Consider the following 20,936-nt stretch of genomic DNA (forward strand, 5'->3'; position numbering starts at 1 on the left):
GGTGGTGGAGGAGGAGGAGGAGACACAGTCAGAAGATCCTCGATTTCTGCGAACACCTACCCCTGAGCCTGAGATCTCATTCAGCTGTATGAACGGGTGATTATCAATGGGATAAAGGAGCCTATAAAGATCAAGTTACGGAATGTCACAACAAATGATATGACTGTCAGCTTCTATCGTATCCAATATCTCCCTCAACTCCTTCTTCATCTAATATTGTGTCTCCAAGTGAGATAATCAATGTGATGGTGATGAAATATATGATGGAAGGAATGGGAGGCATGGGAGGACTGAATTCAAACTTGTCATCGAATTCAAACTTGCCATCAAATTCAAACTTGCCATCGAATCCGAACCTGCCATCGAATCCGAACCTGCCATCGAATCCGAACCTGCCATCGAATCCGAACCTGCCATTGAATCCGAACCTGCCATCGAATCCGAACCTGCCTCCTATTCGAAGTAGTCCAATCCCTCAGTTTGGTGAACACGCGGATCTGTTTATTGATGAGTTCTTCAACTGGTTGATGACAGAGAGACCTCGAAGAGCAGAAGCTCTTTTAACTGCAAAGAGCATTATTCAGAATGAAGGATTTGAACTGGATCATATACGGACAATGACAAATGAGCAGGTGGTTCAGTTGAATATTGGAATGGGTATATTCTCGATAATAAGAAATGGGTTAAAGAGTCCTATCTGGCAGTCACAGTTGAAGGAGATTAAATTGTCTTTATCTGCTGTTTGTAATGATGACAGCAGACCTCATACTGCTTCTGCTTCTGAATTTGAAACTTAGATATTATATATCATCATAATTGAATTGCAATCTGAATCTTTTTAAATTTTACAATACTATCCTATATGAGCAGATCTGAAATATCCTCTTGCATCTTCTTCTCCCATGAAATTCTCAACTGCATGATGCAAGAAGGCTTCAAAATCCCCATCAAACTGATTCTCTAACTGACATCTGTATCTTCTAATCCATTCTTTCAACGCGTGAAATGACTCCTCTATAGGATTATAATCAGGAGAATATGGAGGTAAGAATGAGGGTGGATATCAACATCAAATTCATCCTTCACAAAGCAGACAGCCTTCATCGCGATATGCAGTTGGATATGCCCTCAAAAAAGTTCTTCAAACCTGACAAGATATCCGGTGTGATCTTTTGGCTTTTACACCCCATGTTGAATGAGGACTTCTAGCAGTTTCAAAGCAGCGAATATTTCGTTGGATTCGATATACAGTGGCCAGAAGCACTCAATGGTCCGCGCAATCTGAGCAGGCATATAACCATCGTTTAGAAGGCGTACGATCTCATTGATGGTAAATTCACTGAGCTGGGGGGGCATATTGGCAGATTTGATGATAAAGGTGCGTATTTGAATGAATTGGATGATATTTGAATGATTTTAGAGATACGTGGATATTTTGGTTATTTCTGCGGTGTTTTGCTACTATTTTTCAGGGGGTGGCAGAAAATTCTGTTTTCGCAAGCTTTACGTCCGCCACAATAAAAGCGCGTTAATTAGAGAAGATTTGCCTGCCCCTGTGGTTCCGACAACACCGATAATGACCCGAGGTGGCACGGCTTTCTTGCTAAGTTCTTCGGTCTGTTTGAGCCATCTATTCTCCGATGGTTGGTGAGAGTATTTCTGGAATAGAGATCTCAACCGATCCAGAAAGTGAAGTCCTTCTTTCCTTCCATTTTCAAGGTTTTCAATACTGCAATCGTGAAGAATGTAACGTGTGGTGGATGGGACTGGGACACGTTCTTTCGGCTTAATTTCCACTCGTCTTAATAGTCCATTGGTGGGGTTATCCGCTGGAGCGTTTGCTTGGAGTAAATTGAGCGGCAAATTGGCATTTGCCGGAGCTGTTTGATCGGTTGGGCTAACTACCAGAGGTGGCTCACCAAGCAAAACGTCTGCCACCTGAAATGGATTATCGTAGTTAACCTCAGTGTCCTCCTCTAGTTTAACATCGTCGAGAAGTTCGGGGTAAGCAGAGTAGTTGGTATGGGGCCCTGGAGACCCTGGAGGATCTGCCATTTTCGAGGTTTGGACACCCAGCCTAGGCGAAGAGAATGAAAGAGAAATCGGTTAGCAATATGTTGCGCCGCTGTTTGACCTTGTAGTTGTGGTTTGAAAGACTGCGCTGTAAGAAGCTGGGTTCTAACGAGAAACTTAAGACTTCCCGTGGTAAAAAGGGAATCGGGGATGAAAGAAATATAGAAAGAAGTTTCGCAAGCCAAGGGCGTATCTTCACCTACAACACAACCGTCAACACATGCAACTCTGTCATCGCCACTCATACGCTGTGTTATTGCGCACCCTCCCGATGCCAACTTCTCCCAACAAAATAGGCCAGTGTATACGAATTTTTACCGAGACACGGCTTTATACAATAGAAGTGTTCGACCAGCAATGGGGTGAATTCCCCATGGCGAATTAATTTCACGAAATGGAGTATTGGCTTTGATAGAGAGATACCCGTGGACTATCCTTCTTAAAATTCGGTACGCATGAAGATATGAAGCAGGAGGGGAGACCAGGGTTGCTGCTGGCACTCATCATTGATACCAATTCTGTGCCCTCGCAACAAAACACTAGGTATGTTGCTTGTTGCTAATAGACTATGAACAATCATCCACAGTAGTAAAAAAGGCCAAACAAAGGACGGCGTATTGTAGATATATATATGGCACCTCCAGAAATATAAAAGCTCAAGTGCGACAGCATGAGGGAAGGTCCAAGCCAACTCCAACTTAGGGATCTTTTGCAACTGAACATTTTTTGCTCCGGATGAGGATATCAAAGCGCAGGAAATACTGAGACCGCAACAGGGTGAGCTTCTGGTATAATTCTTGGAGATTCTGGCATGCACCAGCTCCGCCTATTTGTGGTCTGGGGAACGACGTAATACTTGAATTGCTTGGGAATCTTAGGCAATTTCCATGATTCAAGTATTCTCCACTCATTCAAAAGGCGTTTTGTTGCCTTTATGTTCAGTTTGCTCTTCCCGTGGTTTCATGGCGAGTTAGATTGGTAGTATCTAGGAAAAGAAGTTATAGAAATCGCACTAGAAGAAACAGCCCTGTTCGATTGTTTTTATTCTCACAGGCAATTAAGAAAGTAGCCACGCACGGGGGAACTTGTGGTACACGAGAAGCAATAGCTCACTCGTAGTGGGAGAGGAGTTGTCCAAATAGTTCGTTCTCTTGTTGATACTGTCTGTACAATTATTTCTATAATCTGAAAGACGTTGACCATGTATACTACCACGGCATCCTGAAATCGAAAATGTTCCATGAAATATCGAGAGCAAACACCAACAATAGGAGATATTGGAAGATCCGCTCCCTCCTGAAGCATGTATATACGAATGCTTGACTCCCATTTCTTCTTGGTCGAGGCTGGATAGGAGGGTCATATGCAACAAAATTGGATCCACTGGTTGCGCCTGATTATTGCAGCCTTTTTGTGGAGAGACTAACAGTCTGTCCACAGCAGGACCACCGTTGTTAGAATGAGAATGTTCAGGGGAATACTGGAAAGGAAGTAAAGAAGCCAAGAGCCTCTGAACACTCCTAAGCCGATGGACTAGCTTCAAGAATATGCTCATCGGTGGGGGTTTTTCAGAGCACGCACATTTGCCACAAACATCAATTGGCGTCAAAAATCAGACTCTCGCAGTCTCCTCTATCGTGAGAAATCCCCCGGCAAAATGAGTTCCAGCAAATCTCCTCATACATCCGATAATGCAGAGCAGAAACCCGATATTCGTGAACTCCGTGAGCTCCGTCACCGTTTGCCCGGAGCGACAAAATCCAAGCAGTGACAAGCGTGTCAACTGCGAGTACGAGCACGAGCACGAGCACGAGCACGAATACTTCGTCTCCTTCATCCTATCTTTCATTCCTCAGTCGTTACTAGACGGTGGCTCAAATTTAGTGTGTACCATCAAATGCACTCTTGCGTCGTGTCGCGTATCCACTCTCACAATACGTGGAGCCATTGAGAGTGAAGCATAGGCCAAACTTATGCTCAATTTGATTTTATGCTTTGTTTTTGGATGAAGTATCTAAAAAGGGGTCAATTTATAGAAATATTCCAGCGGAATGTACGGAGTAGCCATGAATTAAAAAATGGGGAAAGCTGTGGTTGAGGTTGCAGGTAAAACCGCCAGCACCACGACGGTTACTCATTGGTCACTCCTCAGCTCAATTGCATCGAAACGGAGAGCAAATCCTGCGAAACATGATGCTTATCACGCTCCCGATCAGGAACCGCTTGACTCAATGCCCTGCGCTGCGGAATCGAGAGTCAGCAAGGCAAAGCTGGCCCACCTCCCACAACAATATCGGCTAAGGCTGTGCGGAGGACGCTGTCAAAAGCAGTGTTTCACACTAAGAATTAAATTTATACCGGCATTAAGTATTGCCGCTCCATCTCTCAATTGGGGATTTTAGAGGAGGCCAATGCCTGTGGTTTGCTCCCACAATTCCAAGAAAGGATCCTTACACTAGTATTGGGATTTCAGTTCAAATGATGGGTGTGAGATATTACTTTTGAGAGCGTCCTCTGTAGATCCCAGGCTCGACGTATTTAGTGATCGATCTTGTGAGAAGTGACCAATCTTCCACTTTGCAGAAGCTATTGGGCGTTGAGAATGTCGTGTGCTGGGTGTATGTACGAGGAATGGTCCTGACCCCTCGCGTAACGATTAAAAAATATTTAACTACCCAACCATGTTAATGCGAGTAATATATCCATGAAAGTATTCCTTTTAACTAATTCTTAGCTACCCAGTGTCAAGGATATACAGTGAGCAAATCTAAATGGATGTAATGGCATGAAAAGTATAGGCTAGCCTCGAATGGTCCGCGGTACAAGCCCTTTGATCTCCAAACCACAGTCAACGTTGAGGGCTCAGCATTCACCTCTTTCGTATTAGCAAAAGGGAAATAACTCACAGGAGACCTGGAGGAATCGAGACACCCGGCGTTGGGAGAGTACGAGAGAGCTCTGGGCAAGCGTTGATCAATATCAAGTTCAACCCAGGGATTTTGTTATAAAAATTTGTTTCTTGGTGCACGAAGGGGGGGGGAGAATAGCCCATAATCAGCACCCAGCGGACAAAAGATCATCTGGGCCGAATCACGCTGATCAATTTCGTTTCAGCGCTGGTAAGCGGGGGACAATCATGAAGGGCGATCAAGTTGCGCAGCCAAAAAAAAAAAAAAAAAAAAAAAAAAAAAAAAAAAAAAAAAGACTCAGGGTCGAAGTCTTCAATTGGATCGGATAGGCGGAATAGTCCCTCATGAGTACAAGATGCATGACGATTCAATAAGATTTATCCGACTGTCAGGGAACTCTCTTCTGCAAAAGCGACTGGGGTCGTCAACATTTGCAAATTTTCATTTTAAAGAATTTCAATAAAAAACTCTTATCTGCTCGTGAGCCTGAATAATATCAGGATATCAGAAATCTTCCAGTGTTTTACTGCTATGGCGGCTCCGACTTTAACGTACGCCCTCTACTCCGTAGATGGAAACAAACGGGAACAGAAGTGAACAGTGTGACACTGCATCGATTGTAATCGGTAGCATCCTCACTCCCTTATCCCTAAAGTATTCCAACCAATAGATCCCTATCCACGATGGCGAGGTAAAAAAACGAGTTCTATTTTTCACGTTGCTCTATGTGCATTTCAGTACGAATCATGGGAGAACAGCATTCCATCCAAATTCTTCTCCAAGCTGTTTCCAAAGTCTATAGTATACGAGCTGCGGCTTCAACCAACCTCAGATATTCCACACCGCATAGCGAGATCAGTAACATAGCGACTTCGCCGCATGGGTATGGGAGAAAGCGTAAAGCGGGTTTTCCGTAGTTCAACATCTCCCGGAGACATACTCTGTGCCTTCAGGGGAGATCGCATGAATGTTTTTTTTCGGGTCGTGAAATATGCCTTGGCGCACCAATTGAAAAGTTGGGCATTTATCTCATGGTCGATGCTGCTGCTAAGCCTCCGGTCAAAATTGACGAGAATAAGAAATCTGCGGGGATAAAGCGCTGCACAGCGGATGAGAGGGGGAACGTTGTTGGACTCTGGATCTATCTGTCTTCTGCAAGGTTGACAGGAAGATTTCCCAAAGTCGATTTTGCCCAATTCATGGTTTTTGTATTAACCAATGAATATCCGGGGCTCGATTGTGGTTCGTGTTCCCTTCACTCACGAAATCACAGTCATGTTTTAGTCAATGTTGCTTAAACCGCAATACGAGGAAAGGGGATTCCCCCGCGCCTATCCATGTGGCTATATTATGGTGCGCTTGGCTGCGCCATACTGCCCTGCGAGTGATGGTTTCTTGGTATCCCTCTCTTTTTCGACTTGTCGGGGCGAATTCAGGGGAAGGGGAGAAGAGAGAGTGTAAGATGAAACGACATCAAATTTTCTATCAATGAGAAGAAAATAAACAAATACAGTATATACATAAAATGTGTCTTAAATATGTCAACTCAATATCCAAGTCCAAAAACGCCCATCCCAACCAGTCAGTGCCTATACACCAAGGCCAGTAGATTTATAGCAAAAGTAATATAAACATGGGTATCTAAAACGGATCAAAACGACAGATAAACTGGAAAGATGCTAGATGAAATGATAATATTTTTAGGAATGCATGCAAAGGATTGATTTCCTCGTGGGAGTCCTTTGAGAACAATACGCTCCTTAAGGAAATCCAAAGAGGGAAGAGGGGGCAATAAATAAAATAAAAAATATCTCCCAAAGTTGTCATGGATGTAAAGGGTGAATGAGTTTGGACATGATAAATGCACAGTCGAAATCTGCTGCTGGAAATGACAACCTGTCAAATCCCAAGTAGTAAAAGCCGTCGAAGTCGATATAATAACAAGTGTCATAACCTGCAAATCGTAGCAAGAGACTCGTCGAAGGGAGAAGAAAACTAAATCCAAAAAGAATCCTTGAACCAACTCCAGAAATATACACGGATTTTGAAACTTTTCACTCGGGAGAGGAAAAAAAACCAAACCATAAAATAGTGTGATATCTTTTTGATGGCACTTAGCGCACCGAATTCGATCCACTGACTCTCTTCGCCACGAGGGTCCACTGGCTTTCAGTTCCCGTTCGGGTGGCGACATCATCGAAGTTTCTGCCAGGTGTATAGGTTGGAAGAATATTGTTGTTGTTGGCGGAGTCGTATGGGCTGAGGGTGTAATGGCCCGGTAATTGTGCGAAGAGGAGTTCGTCACTCGCATTCGAGGTACTGGTTGTTCCGATGGTAGATCTAGGTCGACGATCATTCAACCACCACTGTGTTTGAAGAGAGTGCTGTACGCTTCTGGTGTCGTGGTCCGGGAACATCCAAATATGGCGCTCGTTTGACCAGACGAGTCTTCCGCCTGACCTAGCCTGTCGAGAATCCTCTTTGGAGCAGGCAGTGAGGATGTCAGAAGGACGGAGAGTTTCGCTTTTGTTTCTCCTAAGCTTCGACCAGAAATTCTTCCGCATTCCGTTGTCGGACTTGGATTTCTTGATCGTTTGCTCAAGGTAAGGGGACAAGATGGAGATGGGGCGATCAATTGGTGCTCTGGTTGTGCATGGCGACACCGGTGCGTAGCATTGAGGTAGAGATTCCTGCGGTGAATATAACTCTATCTTTGGAACCCCAGCCATGTTTTTATAGTGTCTTGAATATTGTGGACTGCCTCTTTGATTTTGATACTGGTTACCCAGATTGTAGGTAAACGACAGTCCTTGGGCTGAGTGATATAGGGACGGCGCAGCAATATAGGTAATAAGTGTCAATCAATATCACAACCTGGTGGAGGCAACCGCCAGACCCGTTCTATAAGAACTGCAGATAATGATTCTTTCAAAGAGGGTGACGTTTGGCTTTATAATGAATGAAAATCAAGTGGGAGTGGGCGGAGTCAGCGGCGTAAAACGTGGCGCTGTTGCTCTCGGGCCCTAGCCCAATCTAAGCATAAATCAAAAGAATCCATGCTAGCATCATTTATTTTGAGATGAAACTAGCAGGTGTTGCGATCTTAGTAAGACCCGCCTCCGCTACTTTCCTTCATGGCAGTGTTTCGCTGCTTCGCCTTGATTTGAGCTTACAACTCCTCATAAGCGGGAAAGACGGTTGATCTCGCAGCCAAATCACGGATACGGTCGACATTATTCTCCTAGCGCTTTGAATACGATGGTTGTTGACATGAGCGGCCGTCCCATTTTCTAGAAAGGTATCGGTTCCTGAAAGGGAGGAGAGAAAACCAAAAATATGATATGGGTCTAGGCTATTAGCGACAGGAGTGAAACTACGCCGTAATTCTATGAACATTACATAGTAGGGCTTTAACACTAATGTCAACGAATGCACATACATGCAAAGCTATATAATCAACTCGTCCTTGAGCCTCGGGAATGGGTAGCTTTGCCAACACATGACGCAGAGCGGCTTGAAGTCCATGATAATAGAGGGAATTAAATTTCTCTTATATTGCAGGGTCCTGCTACACGCCACTGCGATGTGCAAAATTTATAGTTAGAAAGAAATTCATCGCTTTTTTTAGACCTACCCCAGGCACCCAGGGCCAAAGGCCGCAAAAATCCATCTCAGCCAAAAAACCCCCGCGGATGGTCATCATGCTCCACCACTCCTCATGCCTCCACTGGATTTAGAGATTCAGCTCATAGATCATGTGAGATAGAGAACAGGATATATCCCAAAATGAGTGAAAAACTTCAACCCGCTGGTAAATGTGCCTTCTGTTGGGGGGTTTGGGATTGGTTCGTCCCCTCTACTACCAGCATTGGCGCTGGCGGTGATCGAGCTCTTTTGTTCCAGCGGCCTACACCTCTCTACGAGCAGCACTTCGTTCCATATCATTTTCTATGCGATCTTTAGCTAGTGCTCCTTCCGCGCTCCTCGTTGTTAGCAAGTTTGGTGCCACAATCCATGTTCTCCATCTCGTTCCCGAGGACGGCGCCATCGAACGCTTCAGCCTCACAACCCCATCTTCCACCTTCTGCCATGGTGGGGCCACGGAGTAGGCCCGCCAGCAGATCGGTGTGGTCACACTTCACGTTAGAGATAGCGAGACCACCACCAGCTTCCTCAATGACATTGAGGCCGAGGCCCGAGCCCGCAAGCTGTGGAACTCTTCCCTAAGCTTGAGCCCGACGCGGAGTGTTGAGGTGATTCAACTGATGCAAAACGTCCTCCAGCCAGCCCTTGATGTGATTCGTGAAAAAGAGGGGCGAGATCGCTCTATGAATGCCACACAGATGTACCCTGTTTTTGTTGTTCATATCGCACGCTCAAGGGCAGGTAGGATCCTGATGGCTGAGCCAACGAGCTTCTGTTAATGAGATCCTGTCGGCTTTGCATGCGTGATAGTAATACATCAACACAATGTTTATTCTCTACATGGCTTGCTTTGTTAGAATACAATCCACATGAGAGCAGTTAAGCACATCGTGCAGCTAATCACCAGGTAATAACCAGCAATATCCAGTCTCTATATCAACGAACATCAAATCCTTGACAATGCAAGCTTAGACTGCTAAACCAGGTGTACTCCTATTTCATAAGAGTAAATCGCTAACAGAAAATCTTTATCTCTAGTTTCCCGCATATCGCACAGGGGGTTGCACTGGCACAGTGCTGCAGTGAGAATTTCTTCAACATGCTTCATATATTTATATGTTCAAGTCTAATGCCTGTGTCAAAATCATGTCCTTGACTTCTTCTGCCCTCTAAATGAGCGGCTGGATCCCCCTTCACAGCCAGCACATTGAATTCACCCTGAGTGATTGTCCTGTTAATAATGAGGCGCTGCAGGATCTGGCTGCAGAACTTCTGACAGTTGTTGACAACAAGATCAAAGGGGCGGTATTGCGCCGCCGTACGGCAGTGCATGTCAAGCGCTTCGTAATCGGGTCCGCAGTCGGAGTCGAATTGAGAATAACGGCTGTAGATGGGACAAATCATTTTAATGGAGCCCCCGACCGGTTTTTATGAATTTGCCACGAATACTCTTGTAGCAATGTAAAGGACATGGGCCGTTTTCTACGCATCTCCCCGAACTAAATGCTTTTTTTGTTTCTTCATACTTGATCTCGGAAATCACATCTGATGACGAGAATGCCGGCTATGACGCTGAACGCGTATGTGGATCTCCAGAGACTGCTGGGGAGAGGTTGTAAATAGATAGATAGATAGATAGATAGATATAAAGAAAAGGAAAAAGAAAACCCGGTTCTAGTTGAACATGGTTAACGAAATGGAAAATCAAAATTTTCTTACAATGACACATCAACTTGGTTAGAACTTGATAACACATAGATAGATTTAACTCCTTTTCTATCTTCTTCAAGATTTTGCAACCCTATGACATTGTCATTACGTTTTCCTCATAGATGTAAATATATGCTATAATCATCGTCAAGTCATTTAGAAGAATGGCTCGTTGATAGGCTCTGCTGATGGGTGCTGCTGATAAGTATAAAGGGGTTGACTTAAGTGGTGAGCACTGTCGTCTGCGGGCGTCCAGGTGGAACACGATTTGAATTTGTAAGGTGATATTAACCACGAGGAGAGCGGGTTTTTCTAATCTTGTTCAATAGGTGCCCAATGAAAAAACCGTTCCCATGATGATAAAATTGCGGGAGTCGAATATCTGACCCGGAAAGACAAGGAAGAAAATATTGGGTATCTGTATCGTTTGATCCCGCCTGTTCAGCGTCTCACTTAACAAGCAAGACATGGCTAGGGCTGGCGGATAGATATCATATGGGTAAGTCGAGCCGGAGGAACATTGCCATCCGCCACGCAGTGTAGCATGGTATACACGGCGAGAGAGATTGTATGTGGCAGGTAGTCAAGCAGAGCCGCTGCCGCCGGTGCAGCAGATGCATTGCATGTGTCTCAAAGGTACAGTTGAAAACTGTGCGCAGTAGTGCTTGCCGAAAATCTGTTGATGAGCGGGGTCCCCGTTTCGGCAAAGAGTTTCAACTCACATACATACTACTATCCTATGAAGCTAAAATCGGCGGAGAAAAAATGAGAAAAACAAGGTGAGGGTGGGTTTAGTCAAGCCTGTCCCCAATCCGCTAGCGATCCAGCATAAAAAAAAACCTAGCCCGGGGTAAGGATTGGTTCATGGCATCGTAGAACTGTTGTTTTTGTGGTCTCCATCCTCTTCATTTTTCGGGAATTGGGTCGCTAAAAATCCCGCAACAGCAGCGAGAGGAATGTAGAAGCAAAAGAAAAGAAAAGAAAAGAGAGAAAAGAAACTAGATTTTTTTATCACTTATTCTTTGTAGTCATCCAGATTGCTGCAACCAATGAAACAGCTGTTCGACAGGAAAAAAGACTCAGCGATAGGGCCGTTGCAATCCTGAGTCCGTCCCAAACTGCTGAATGCAGGAGATCATCTCGATTGATGTTGTTTCGCATTTCAAACAAAAGTAGAAACAGGACCAAGCAGGTCCAGCAATTGCTGTGGCAATGAAAGAAAAAAAAAATCACTTTCATCCAATGTCCAAAGACATATCAATGGGAGCCGGGTAAATGTAATGATATCGGGATGACAAGAGAGACCAAAACAAGCTCTGATATTCATTTTTTGCACTCTCGCGTCAAAATACTTCCGTCCTCCCCATACGGCGGCTGGCGACCTAAAACGAGAAGCGAAATCGAGTCGCGGAGGTGGTAGACATAACGACGACCATATCTGACATAGACAATTCAAAACAAGAAGGCAAAAGACAGCCTCGCTTCTTGAAATCTTGAGAAGTTTAGGGGGAAAAAAGAAAAATCATAATTCAAACGACCGAGTTCAGGTCAGAAATAAATGAAACATGTGGAAACTTTTGTGGAAACCTTTGTGGAAATGCTTGTGGAGCCAATCTCAACTTCGAACGTCAGGGATCCTTTTCCCCCGTCATATCCTGACCGAGGCCCCACAAATCGATGAAACCATGGGATATCAGTACTCCAATCGACCATCCGCGTAACATAGTTCACCGTTCATAGCAATCGCAGAGGGAGGGAGTGGAGCAGGGCGGGGGGAAAGAATGGTCTCTGTGTTGAACAAGGAATGGGCAAGGTGGGAAAAGGGCGTTGCCACACTTGAAAAAAAAAAAAAAAACCGTTGGAAATAATGCGATGAAATGCGCATACCTATGTGCAGAGGACCTATGTACAGAGTACTGTACGTCCGCAAGGGAGATAGATGGAATTTGAAAGTGGCATATACATCAGGCGGCTAATCTCAGCCATCTCTCCGTTCAATCTGCCATGGGCAAAAATGGTGGCAACTAGCGTGCCCCTGAGCACCATCGGCGAGCCCACCGGGAGGCAAAAGAATGACGGCTTCTGCGAGGATTATTGCCGAATCAAGCGCAGCGGCCATCAGCGAGCGTTTCGTTTGACAGCACAAATTTTCGCCGGTTTGTTTCACAATAAACGTGTCCTGGGAGTGGGGAAAGTCGGAGAATCATAATGCAAGCACCGGAAAATTTCCCAATGATACTTTCGCAGTCGATGAATGTACGGGGTCACAATAATGAGAGAATGGAATATGGAGGTTGTTGGCTTTTGTTCAGTACATGCGATGAGCTGTAACTTCTCCAGGGCCGTCAAGAGCTCCAAACCTGGGCTTGGACATCTCATGGCTTGTAATAATCATTGAGATTGCTCAAGGGTCCACCACAGTTACCAAGAAATCTTGCTGTGCCATCCTCGACCTTGATATGTGCAGTACATCATCATACGCAGTACAGTGTTCGAAGCAAGGCATGAATCAGACCGTTCGTCGGAACTTGGCGGCAATTCTACGAGATACGCCTATTTTTAATTTTTAGATAATGGACAGACACTGACATGCCTGTGCATGCATGGGTGGACGGTACAGTGTTTATTACATACAATGTACACGTCAACAGGCTATTTCCTTGAGGATTGCAGGAATGAACGGAAACGAATGTGAGTGAGAACCTTGGAATATCAATTACTAATGACGATAATTCAGGAAGCAAAAAAGGTTCAAGTGAAACTCGCAGGGAAATGATGAAAAGAGAGCAATCTAATAGAGCACAGGAGGAATAGACCAAAAATACCTGTCCACACTGGCGCGCGACGGAAGAATATTTTAATGTCATCTCCCTGGTCAATTGTCCGCCATAAACACAGGGGAGATGCAAAGCTGTGATTGGATATTAATCCTATTATTACTTTCTCGAAGGAGGGTTCTCTTGTGGAGGTTTGCGATTTATTACTAAGTCCAGACTCCAGAAGCACAGATCGATTGCAGAGTGAGTGAGCTCTTTTCCTTCAACAGTGGTTGTAACAGAACCCATGAATAAGAATACAATTGTTGGAAGAAACACCCCAGCTCGTTGATGCATCCCTGACGATGAAAAAGCCGCAGCTGCACTGTACGCTGTAATGCGCTGGCAGTGTAATTGGCTGGTTACCGCATTGTAATTTTACTGACCGAGATCAAGCCAGCGCCGTTTGCAAAAAAGAAGCAAAGATTGGTGGACGGAGATTGATGGCCACGAACGGCTCCACAGATGGGGGGCAAGCTTACTGGCCTCAGAATGGACCACAGAAATTCGGTTTTCAACCGTTCAGCCACAAACTGCTTCCGTGGTCTGTTCCCGCCCAGGAACAAACCTCCACCTCATGCGAGATGCGTGGAATCGTCGTTGCTGAACCACTAATTGGGCAGAATCAGATATGATAGCGCTTCTACCTCAAGGGGAGGCAGTCTCTGATAACTGCGTTCCGCAACAGAGTTAACCTCAGAACCTCGGGACAGTGGGGAGGCGGATTACAGAAGGCTTTTTTCTGGTGACGCCTCGTCAGGGACATGGGCGGCATAAATAGCGAGCCGTTCTGGTACCTGCAGAAGTGCAATTATTAAGGAAATAATCCTTCGTGCTCAAGGCTCCACTTTGGCGTTGTGGCCAGTTGCCTGTATCCAACCAGGAGCCGTAGAAGCCGATAATGCAACAGCACTTTGTGAGAGCTAGTCAAGAAATGAGCTGTGGAGCATTTTGCTGGAGTACTTCCAGAGCCAGTTGTTTTCTCTGAGCCCTCTCTAGTCGCACACTTTGATGGCCGCAAGTGGAGTGGATCACCCACCACTGTCGCCACAACGGACTGGCTGGGCGGGCAAGGATCACGATAGGGTAATCCCATTGGAATTGGCGCTGGAAAGCGACGAGACAGTCTTCCCCCAAAAAAAGGAGCCACTCAACAGGCGAGATGCTTGCACTATGACCGTCGAGATGAAGCCACACAAGGGGGTTTAATCAGAGCAGCCAGTGAGGGGCCAAGCAGCGCTGCAAGGTTGCATGGCTACATGGTCTGCTCGAAATTAGGCCCATCCCACACCAGCTGGTTCTTCCCTCTTCGATGGACAACGGGAACAGGCGACTGAGGCAAGACAAGCTAAAGCCCGCCTGGACAGCTGGGGCTAGGTTACAAGCCCAGGCGATGTCCCGCTCAGTCACTCCCCCTTTCCGGGCTGGAGCGCAGCGATGATCTGCCAGCTTAATCTCCCACGTCCTACAAAAGTTGGCGGCCGCCCACGTTGCTGTCCTTCTTTCTCTTTCCTCTCTTCTTCTTCTCCTGTCATACTCAAGTCAAATCTTCTTCCATCTTCCTTGAAGTATCCAACTCTTTCGACCTCGGTCGCCCACGCTCTTTTAAATTTCCAGCAACCGCTACTTTCGTTACTCCTCGCCAATAATTTTAACGATATTTATTCGTGCAATTATTAATTAATTACACCTCACATACTGTCAACATGCGTTTCACAGCTGCTTCCGTTGCCCTCTTCGCTGGCTCTGCTCTCGCCAGCTACCAAAATGGCTACCCTGTCGATCCTTATCCTGAGCCGACCACCGTCTACTCCACCAAGGACGTGACTATCACCAGCTGCCCCCCAGGTGTTTACAACTGCCCAGGTAATCAACCTCAGCCTACCGGGTATCCCGTTTCCTCGGATTATCCCGTCTCCTCCGATGAGCCCCTGCCTACTGGCTACCCAACTGGAGAGCCTGAACCCACTGTCACTGGCTACCCAACTGGAGAGCCTGAACCCACTGACACTGGTTACCCAACTGGAGAGCCTGAACCCACTGACACTGGCTACCCAACTGGAGAGCCTGAACCCACTGACACTGGCTACCCAACTGAGACCCCAAGCGCTTCGCAAACTGGTGATGAGTATCCCACTGGCGCTAACCCAACTGACTCTTATCCCAGTGGTGGCGAGTCGAGCGTTTACCCAACCGGCGCTCAGCCAACCACCTCCACCATTACCTACACCACCTGCATCCCAACTGTGACCTCCTCCACCACTGTCATCTACCCAACTAAGAGCACTGTTCCCACCTACTCAGCTGGCACTGAGGGTCTTCCCCAGCCAACCGGTGGCTACCCAACGTAAGTTCATAGCACCATATCGTTCATTCGATTCGTTGATTATTAACGTCTTCTCTAGCAACCCTACCCCTCCCCCTTACCAGGAGGGTGCTGCCAGCTCCGTTGGAACCAACTTCGCCGTCGCCGGTCTCGCTGCTGTCGCTGCTCTCTTCCTTGCATAGATTTTCTTTCAATGATGATACCCACGATCTGCCCCAGCTTTTCTCGCTATCTCTTCGGTCTGTTGGACCCTAAGTAGGCTCTCTCAGCGACTGTTACGGCTAGCGTCGAGAAGCTGGGGCTCTGCTCTGGGCTTTTTGTTCTTAATTTTCATACTTGGGGTAATCAAATGGCAGAAAGTTCATCGTTTCTAATTCTTTCCTTTTCTCCTCGTTTTCCTTAAGCAGCTAAGAGCGAGCCTTTTAATTCATGTGCTATATATATTTATATATCTTTCACTTCATTCTTAATGATGACCGACACGAACGCAACATTTTTGGGGCATGGGGTTCGGTTCTCAAACAGCCACCAGATCTTTTGTTTTCTACCCGCTATATATCTAGTATATGAAAGAGTTGGAAACCTGAATTCTTGGGGAGCGTGCAATAATTTTCTGGCTGCTCTTGATGGCATTTTCCAACCACTTCGGCGTCTTGTCTATTTCGTTCTGCTTGATCTGAGATCTCCCCGTGAGCCAAGCTGAATGCCATCGCATCAATTTCCCGTTTTCTCTCTCTTGACTTCTTCCCGTCTCTTGTGAAGTCTTTTCGAAAGAAGCCTGCCGATAATTATATGTGTAGCCAGCCTTTTTGTCTTGTCCTCGATTCTACGTTTGCAGCAACTCTGAGGGCTAGGGAGAACGAGAGAAACAACAACGTGAGCTTTTCTTGCCATTATGAGGTTCCCAATTTTTTTATTTTTATTTTTATTTTTATTTTTTTTGCTTTTCCCCTCCTTTCATATTATACCCGAGTTCATTCTTCTCTTGCCACTGTTGTACCCTCCATTTTTGGCCGTCTTTGCTTTATCTAATCATTTCCTTATCATTCTTGTGCATATAATTTCTAATTTCCTCGCAATTCAGTAACATCCCTTGAACAAAAAAAAAAAAAATAAAAATCAAATCAACCTCGTAGATCCTGTTGATCTCGTAAGAACCATCATTTTTCTGCCTTTTCGAAGGAAAAAAAAAGCTGCACATCCAATTTTAACCCCTGCCAGCTAGCACTGAATTTGGCTGATCTCCTGCGACTTGTTCTTTCCACGATCTTCCGATGTTACCCCATACTGGCACCTCGCTTTCCTGTCGTGCTAGTTGAAGCGTCGCTTTGACTCGGAGATTTGTTTACGGGAGTATTCCGGACCCCGAAGAAGATTCGATGGGAAGAGTAAAAACTATTAATCTCAACATGTTACAACACTTTTTGAAGATGAAGGCCAGTTTTCGTTGTTATTTCTCATGTCTATCTTTTTTCTCCTTTTTTTTGGGGGGGGGGGGGGGGGTCGTCGTCCCTGTACGGCTTGATTTCATTCATTTCCACGTTTATTTCCTTTCCAGGCTACAACGGCCATCTGCTGTTCTAAAAACAGTGTAAGGCGAACTAATCTTAGCACAGCAAATCATCACTCTACTACTCATGATCTGTTCTGGAAAGGCGTGTCATCAACAATTTATTAGACACAAAGATTTCATTCTTCCAGGCTTATATCGAAATATATCAGTACTGCACATATTGAAACACACTACCGAACACAACAAGATATATGTATCAGCAAATATAGCATGGACTGAAAGAAACAACCTATTAACAATATAACTCTGTAGATCGATTAGATTTGGAAATGTTCCATTTTTCTACATTTGTTCCTTGCATTGACGCATGTATGTACTGGTGTAACCCTGCCAGCAGAAGACGAAAAAAAAAAAAAAAAGCCTCGACAGTGGGAGATCGAATTCCCGTTATAGGGCAATTGCTTTGCTTTGATGATACATATGCATCTATACAGGTTGTCCATATATAGTCTAAAGTAGACATGTGTGTATGTCTTCCATTTTCTGCGTCTTTTTTATACTCTCTGAAGATTGCCCCATTTACTGCACAATCCCTCGACTTGCTTCGCATGTGATTCTATGATTCTAAAACTTCATGATTTAATATTAGGGGATCCACCGATTTTTTTCTTCCTTTTTTTCCTTGAGCACCTAGTTGAGTTGAACGTGGTTAGAAAACCAGCTCCCATCGTATTTAGAATCACCTCACAAATTCCGACCAGTCCAGCTGGGTGCCTGTATTCTGACAGAGCCATAACTTGCTTGAGGCTCTATCTCTAGTAATTCTCATATTAAGGAACCACAGAAGGTTTCCCATATGTCGAATCTGGTACATATCCTTGGATATCAGCGATCAATTGATCGCTTTCTTTCCTCCAAACCTTTAGGGGGTGACGGGGCAGTGATATCAGCGATGTAGAAGAATATAATTAGGCGATCATTTGAGAAGAGGCATCTATCCTCAGATAGTGATGTAAAACCTAGTCTTCGGAAGGTAGAAGAATAGCTCATTAATCCGAAGGAGTGGTGATCTTTGTCGGCCATAGAGGGCATCGTTTTTCCTCTTTATATCCCCATACCCAATTTAACTTCCATCAACGATCAGGTCGATCAACATAAAACTATCTCATCAATCTTGCTGTTTATAATTGCATTGACACCATCTAGTTTGTCGTGCATCTAGATCAAAGGCAGCTATGATAGTTGCTATACTCTTAGATATTATATATCATCATCGATACATATCATTGTTAGATATCATCGCAGATATCATTGATAGATAGGTGATGTTTATTCTCATAGAGATTGATTGGATATTACGCAGGTAGGTTGGCAGGTAGATACATAGGTAGCTAACATTCTCTGCTCTATTAGCAATTGGCCAGACATTGTGTGGGTAGGTTGGTAGCTAGATGATGATATCTATTTGTATAAAGAACAATTGGATATCAAGTAGGTAGATATGTAGCTAGGTAGACATATAGCTAGCATTTTCCATTCCATTATGGTAGCAATATCTATTTGCAGAGAAATTGATCGAATATCAAGCAGGTAGGCTGGTAGGTAAGCAGCTATCTATTCATATACAGATCTGTACACATTGTTCCAATGCAGGAAGCTTATTAGCTTTCCACGATCTGAAATATAAATTCAAGGTAATTTACGAGGGCGCGAACGAACATTTGAAATACGCCTCCGTAGTCCAAGTTATTATATCGCCCTCTAGTGAGGAAGATTGTGTTGGACGTCTGAGTTGTATTGACATGCAGCAATATATGTATGTGCGGTGCGCTAGTCAGCAATAGGAAGCCCTAGCGGCGCCAATTGGGAAATAATTGATCCTTACCTCTCAAGTCCGCAATCTTTCACCACTGGAAGTCTATCTCTACCTTTTCCACTAGCACACTCTATGAGAAACAGATTTCATCCATCTGTGATTTCCATTACGTGACATTAAAATTCAACATCAAGAACGCTCCTATCTCCACACCGTTTCGTCACAAGTAATACAACTGCTGAACCATGAGCCTGCCTCGACACCTTAACAATTCCCAAGCCACCACACTCGCAACGTTACGCAGCACTGCGCGATCATGTCGACGCCCTCAGGCGGCAAGTCAGGGAACCCGCGTTCCTTAGCAGTTTCGCTTTCGCCAAGGGCGGAAAACCCATTTCCCGGCCATGACTGGTCGTCGCGAAGTCCTCGACCGCTGGCGAGAAGGGATTCGAATGCGAGGTCTGTTCGCCCAACCTTTCGACGGGATGTAATTTACCGGAAGATATAACCCAAACCATTGACATGTCGAGCCTCCTCGTACAGGCAGTGGACAAGGCACAATCAGAGATGACAAAGGTGCTGCGTGTCAGAACCGAGCAAACGGTTCGTCTTGGATTGACCGATTCCCTAAGCTACTTTACGCTGAATCGCCTGTTTGTTAATGAATGCGAGGCAGTCTCTGGACATTCTGGAACGGCGCTCAAAGACGTCGCGAACAACCAAATTCTCGACTTTATCCCGTTTCTGCACGAAGTGGAAAAGCAAAAGTTGGTGCAAAAGATGGAGTTTGAGAAGTGGGAGCGCATCGATTTCAAGCCCCAGGACGAATTGATCCTGGCACACATTGCCTAGTCCATGACCACTGATCCGCCGGCATGGCTCGGTTACACGGACGCTAGTACCGCAGGCCTGGTAACAGGCGAACGGAATTTGCTGAGAAACCCACCCCTTCCGAGCCTACAGTGCTGCTAAGCAAAACAAGAAAGACCCGACACTGGCGATCATCGAGGAGGAGAAATTTATGCTCGTTGATTCGGCAGTATTTGCACTTCGCGGCATAGGGCAATATACTATCCTCCTGGCATCGATTCCGGCCATGGCCAATGAGATCTCGACGGTCCTACTCGACTATCTCGAACTGCATAACTCTTGCACGCCACTGCTTATTCTCGATGCTGGCGCTAGAACAACAGCTGGGCTGACCAATATCAACGCCAAGCACCTTGCCCCTACCTCGCGGTCGTTGTCCTTCATTGCTCTGATACCCTACGTGCGCAAGTGGGTCCGTCGTCGACCATCCATCACAGCCTCCGGCATGGCAGAATATGACCAGCTGAAGCGCTTGTTCCAAGACCATCCATCCTCTATCCACGAGAAGCTCATCGACATAATGAGTTTTCGCGCAACTCTTTACATCAGAGATATGAAGAAGATCAAGTGGGACGATGAGATGAAGAATAGGTGTAGAGGAACGTCAGTCCACACATGGAGACGCTCACGAAAGAGTCGCACACGCTACAACGAGTGCTGAGAAAGTACCTGCTCGTCAGTCATGTCTACCGTGTCAGAGGTTTGTGACTCACCTGGATGTGTTGCTACCACGTCGGATTTCTCCGCGTTTTCTTTGTCCTTTACAATGCACATAAGTGATGTGATCTGCCATGAACAATCGTTAACGCACCTGGAATATACCCATGCTGTATGGAAACACAAAAGACCCTTCGCAAGAAACCTAACAAAACCCGACGGCCATCCAAATTACAAAAGCAAAGTCCACAAAGTACTCTACTTGGACAGAGGTGAAAAGAGGAGAACCGTCACGCGGAGTCCTCCAGAAGACCAGCTATCGCCTCGCAGTTGCAACTTCCAAGGCCAGATCTTAAATAGCTAGCAACTTGCCTATGTGCGGCGGAATATCCAGTGGGGAAAGTAAAAAAAAAACTGAGGATGACCTCAGAGAAGCTCTATCGAAGCAAGACTTCAATTGGTATATCTTACAAAATTTACCGACGTTCTTATAGAATTCTTGGCATGGGACTATTTTCCGATTTTACCATATTTTCAAAGGTTAGGAGCTCGATGTATACAGTTTGCCCCGGCTCAGATTCTTCCAAGCAACTCCAGTGAA

The 20,936-nt window shown here is 45.4% G+C and overlaps 2 protein-coding genes across 2 annotated transcripts; both read left to right on the plus strand.

The window, feature by feature from the left end:
- Positions 1 to 14,859: 14,859 nt before the first annotated feature.
- On the plus strand, positions 14,860 to 15,661 carry HCAG_00179 (predicted protein; the record flags this gene model as incomplete). The annotated part of the gene is made up of 2 exons (XM_001543083.1): positions 14,860 to 15,500; positions 15,559 to 15,661. The coding sequence occupies 2 exons, from the start codon at positions 14,860 to 14,862 to the stop codon at positions 15,659 to 15,661; spliced, it is 744 nt and encodes a 247-aa protein (XP_001543133.1).
- A 3,463-nt stretch (positions 15,662 to 19,124) lies between these two features.
- HCAG_00180 (predicted protein) lies at positions 19,125 to 20,699 on the plus strand (the record flags this gene model as incomplete). Its single annotated transcript, XM_001543084.1, has 4 exons — positions 19,125 to 19,295; positions 19,352 to 19,575; positions 19,772 to 20,281; positions 20,576 to 20,699. The coding sequence occupies 4 exons, from the start codon at positions 19,125 to 19,127 to the stop codon at positions 20,697 to 20,699; spliced, it is 1,029 nt and encodes a 342-aa protein (XP_001543134.1).
- Between the last annotated feature and the right edge of the window lie 237 nt (positions 20,700 to 20,936).

This window comes from Histoplasma capsulatum, genomic scaffold (assembly GCF_000149585.1).
Source record: "Histoplasma capsulatum NAm1 scaffold_1 genomic scaffold, whole genome shotgun sequence".
Taxonomy (NCBI): domain Eukaryota; kingdom Fungi; phylum Ascomycota; class Eurotiomycetes; order Onygenales; family Ajellomycetaceae; genus Histoplasma; species Histoplasma mississippiense.